The sequence below is a fragment of the Megalopta genalis genome, unplaced genomic scaffold (genome assembly GCF_051020955.1).
Source record: "Megalopta genalis isolate 19385.01 unplaced genomic scaffold, iyMegGena1_principal scaffold0681, whole genome shotgun sequence".
NCBI classification, from domain to species: domain Eukaryota; kingdom Metazoa; phylum Arthropoda; class Insecta; order Hymenoptera; family Halictidae; genus Megalopta; species Megalopta genalis.
Window position 1 is genome coordinate 15014 of NW_027476750.1, and position 4956 is coordinate 19969.

The window sequence follows — 4956 nt, forward strand, 5'->3', positions numbered from 1 at the left end:
GAATCCATACGGGATCTTCCCAATTACATGCAACTACATGTACGGTCGTTGCAAGCTCTCGGTCGGACGTGGGAACAAATCGCGAGCGACTTACTCGCTAGCATTGCCATGTCGCGCATGGGGCAAGATATACGAAGGACGTGGGAACGCACCCTGACGACTACGGAGATGCCCAAAATTGAGGACATCTTCAAATTTTTGAACCTTTCCGCGCATCAGTACAGGGACTGTGAAACGCCTTCAACCTCGACTCCCACGGTCCAATAAGTCCAAGCCGAGACCGCACGAGGCGTTCGGAAGCCGGGTTCCTTCCGGACGAAAGAGAGGAGACAATATCCCACGCAGTCCTCGAATAGAGCAAGCGGACAAGCCTTCGTAACTGCTAAGGGTAATAATTGTGCAATCTGCAACACAGCAGAGCATTCCGTCTTTCAATGCAAGACGTTCCTTGAGATGCCAGTCAGGAAACGGATCGAGACGGCAACCAGTTTGTACTTGTGCTTGAATTGTTTGCGTTTCGACCACCGTGCTATGGACTGCAACGCCGGGAATTGCAGAACATGCGGAAAACGGCACAACACCAAGCTACACGAAGATCCGCCGAAATCCACGGACAGACCCGAATGACCACGACGGAAACGACGAAGGAAGCAGCCGAGGAAAGGGATTCGCGTTCGAGCCACCGAGGTACCGACCAATGGGTTGATGACCACGGCGATCGTCGAGGTCGCAGGTCGCGATCAACCCTCAATCCCGTGTCGAGCATTGGTCGATACCTGCGCTAACGCGAACTTCATCACGGAGGAGTTCGTCGCGAAACTCCAGCTTCCCGTCACAAACTCGGCCGCAACCATCGAGACGCTGAACGCCATGCGAACGGTCACAAGCAAGATTGTGAAAACCACCATCAAATCCCGTCTTTCGAACTACAAGCGGGATTTGACGTTTTTCACAATCCCACGCATTGCGGGGTTCGTACCGGAGGAGCCGATTGACCGTGATCAACTTAGCATCCCAGCTAACATTCCACTAGCTGATCCACACTTCTACCGTCCAGCGCCCGTAGACATGCTGATCGGAAGCGGTCCTGCCCTCGCATCACTCAGCATAGGGCAAATCAACTTGTCTGCACGTGGCAACCTGGATCTCGTCCTCCAGAAAACCCAACTGGGATGGATCATCGGGGGGAGCGCACCGGCAAGGAAACCTCAAACGACGCGAAAAACCTTCCTGACGAAGTTGAGTTTCGACCTCAGAAGATTTTGGAAATTGGAAGAGGGACCATCCGAACGGCACCTCTCGTCCGAGGAGAAACGATGCGAGGATCACTTCACCCAACATCTTCAGCGAAACGAAACAGGTCGGTACGTCGTCGCTCTGCCCTTCAACGGAAGGGAATCAATGCTCGGTGAATCACGGTCTCGCGCTTTCAATCGATTTTTGGCGTTGGAGAGGAAATTCTCGCGCGATCCTGCTTTGAAGACGGAGTATTCAACCGTCATCAATGAATACCTGGCGCTCGGACATTTGACTCAGGTAGGAAGCGATGAACCCCAGTCACCGGGTTTCTACCTGCCGCACCATGCGGTCGTAAAGTCGTCGAGCGCGACCACAAAGGTCCGTGTTGTGTTCGACGGCTCCTCCAAATCGAGTTGCGGCCTATCACTGAACGACGCGCTGATGATAGGACCCACGATACAGGACGACATGTGGCTGCTACTACTGCGATTTCGCATGCACGTGTATGCGCTGACTGGCGACATCGAGAAGATGTATCGCCAGTTCCTCGTTCGGCCAGAGGATCGCAAGTATCAACGGATCCTGTGGAGAAACGCAAACCACGAGGTCACTACGTATGAGCTGAATACGGTCACGTTCGGGCTCTCCGCGGCTCCATTTCTAGCAATTCGGTGCATACACCAGCTAGCGAACGACGAAGAGTCCCAATTTCCAGCAGCTTCAAGGACGTTGAAGAGGGACTTGTACGTCGACGATTTGCTGACTGGTGCCGATACATTGGAGGAAGCCCAGACCGTACGCAATCAGGTCATCAACTTGTTGGCGAAGGGAGGACTCAACATACGTCAATGGAGGTCAAACGAACCCAGGCTTTTGACCGACCTCTCAGCTCAACAAGTACATCCAAAGGTCTTCGGTGACGCGACCACCGTCAAGACCCTCGGTGTGGTATGGGATGCAACAGGAGACATCATCAGATTCACCGTGAATCACAACGTTACCACACGGGTAACGAAACGGTCCATCCTGTCATCGGTAGCAAAGATCTTCGATCCACTGGGACTCCTCGGACCGGTTACTATCCTCGCGAAGCTCATGATCCAGCAGTTGTGGCAACTGAAGGTCGATTGGGACGAATCCCTTCCAGTTGGCATACACACTGAATGGTCAACCTTCGCAGAGGATTTAGTTCACCTCAACCACTTGTCATTCCAGAGAAACGTCACCCAATCGGGTAATCGCAAGATCGAGCTTCACGGATTTTGTGATGCCAGCGAGCGAGCGTATGGAGCATGTATCTACGTTCGATCCATCAGCACCAGCGGCAGGATACGGGTACATCTTCTCTGCGCAAAGTCTCGAGTGGCACCACTGAAGACCGTTCCGCTCGCACGACTGGAGCTTTGCGGGGCTTCCCTGCTGGCTACTTTGACGACCTCGGTTCAAGGGGCACTCGGCACCGATCCCGCAGCCATCACCTTCTGGACCGATTCCACCATTGTTTTGAATTGGCTCCACAAGGAACCAAGCGGTCTCAAAACATTCGTTGCGAATCGCGTAGCGGATGTTCAGGGTAAAACCGACATAAACGCGTGGCGACACGTACGTTCCCACAACAACCCGGCGGATCTGCTATCCCGGGGACAAGCACCAGCGCAGTTCATCAAGAACCAACACTGGCGCCACGGACCCACCTGGCTTTCAACACACAAGTCAACGTGGCCCGAAACAATATTCGAGATCTGGGAGGATGTACCGGAGAGAAAACGACTCACTTGTTTCACCGCGACCATAAAGCGCAGTTCATCAAGAACCAACACTGGCGCCACGGACCCACCTGGCTTTCAACACACAAGTCAACGTGGCCCGAAACAATATTCGAGATCTGGGAGGATGTACCGGAGAGAAAACGACTCACTTGTTTCACCGCGACCATAAACAGTGAGGAAATTTTGAACCGATTCTCCTGTCTTTCTAGGTTAAAACATGTCACCGCGTATTGCCTACGGTTCAAGAATCCACGAGCATTCAGAGGACCTCTCACCATCGAAGAGATCCAATCGGCCACCGTCCGCATCCTACAACTGGCACAGGCAACAGCGTTTGCATTGGATCTTCGTTCATTGAGATCCGGCACCGAGCTCCACAAAAAGAGCAAGCTCCTTCCGCTGAATCCGTTCATCGACCACCAAGGACTGCTACGCGTCGGAGGCCGTCTCGTAAATTCGACGCTGTCTTACAATCAGCGCCATCCGGTCCTCTTGCCGAAGAGTCATCATGTGACCGAACTTATCATCCGCCAGGCCCACCTCGAGAACCACCACGCAGGGATGACGACTACCCTGTACGCCGTCCGGCAGGCCTATTGGCCCATCGACGGCAGAAACGCAACGCGGAAGATCGTGAGGCGGTGCGTCAAGTGCTTCCGTATGGACCCACCTGCCACAGCCTGCAGCATGGGAAACCTACCTGCCGCACGAGTAACCGAGCACCGCCCGTTTTCCAATTGCGGCGTGGACTATTGTGGTCCCTTTCATATAAAAGAGCGACGACATCGCAATCGCACTCGACTCAAGGTGTTCGTTGCTGTCTTCATTTGTTTCTCAACGAAGGCAGTACACCTTGAAGTCGTAAGCGACATGACCACAGAAGCATTCATCGGGGCTTTGCGACGATTCATCTCGCGGAGGGGGATCTGCAAAAACATCTATTCCGACAACGGCACCAATTTCGTTGGTGCGAACAACATGTTGTCCGAGATGCACGAGATCTTGCGCAATGGGGAGAACAAAATCCGCCACTTCCTAACGGAGAAGCAAATCTCGTGGCATTTCATCCCGGCGCTGTCTCCGAATTTTGGCGGCCTTTGGGAAGCCGCCGTCAAATGCTTCAAACACCACGTGAAGCGCGTGGTAGGAGAAGAACTATTCTCATTTGAGCAGTTCAACACTTTCGTGATAGAGGTCGAAGCCATCCTCAATTCCAGACCCTTGACTCTTCTATCTTCCGACCCGAACGATCCCATCGCACTCACTCCTGGCCACTTCTTGATTGGTGATTCCTTGACGAGTTTTCCTGATATTGATTTCAGAAAAACTCCCAGCAACCGACCGTCCAATTGGCAACACATACAAAAGGTCAAACAAGACTTTTGGGCCCGCTGGTACAAGGAATACATCAATCAACTCAACGTTCGCCAAAGGTGGACCAAGGGGTCGCCCAACATCACCAAGGGCACCATCGTCGTCCTGAAGGAGGATAATCTCCCACCACTGCAGTGGCGTCTCGGCTGTGTGGTACAACTCCATCCAGGACAGGACGACTTCGCCAGGGTCGTGACCGTGCGGACTTCCCAAGGAGTCTACAAGCGGAACGTGCGACAACTGGCACCTCTGCCCATCGAGCACAGTGTTTAGAGACATTTTTAAACATACCGCAAGCAACCCAGGACATCGCGATCGAATTAGCTAATAAGTACGCTGATTGTGTATTGACCGATTCGGTCGCTCAACGGGGGGAGCATGTTCCGTTCCAGAAGACCTCCCGCAGGCCGCTTTCGCGAAGGTTTATGGCGTGGACCAGCGAGGATCATAAAGAGACGGAAACCTTTTTTCCATCTGCAGAACATTGGTGCAGGGTCTTCCGTTTCTTTAATGACCGCGACGCGTCGTAGGTACGAAAGGCCCGAAAAAACAACCCCGTCGTAAATTTGAGAAT

General features: G+C 53.1%; 1 protein-coding gene across 1 annotated transcript; it reads left to right on the forward strand.

Moving 5' to 3' along the window:
- Window positions 1–705: 705 nt before the first annotated feature.
- LOC143263521 (uncharacterized) lies at window positions 706–4655 on the forward strand. The gene is made up of 2 exons (XM_076528426.1): window positions 706–3134; window positions 3218–4655. Exons 1-2 carry the CDS (start codon window positions 706–708, stop codon window positions 4653–4655), a joined length of 3867 nt encoding a protein of 1288 aa, XP_076384541.1.
- The last annotated feature ends 301 nt before the right edge of the window (window positions 4656–4956 follow it).

Bases quoted from the DNA above. Each gene is read 5' to 3' on its own strand.
- LOC143263521 (XM_076528426.1), top strand. From the start codon at position 706: ATGACCACGGCGATCGTCGAGGTCGCAGGTCGCGATCAACCCTCAATC. The intron at 3,135-3,217 runs GTACCGGAGAGA...CTGTCTTTCTAG, and splicing joins TATTCGAGATCTGGGAGGAT to GTTAAAACATGTCACCGCGT.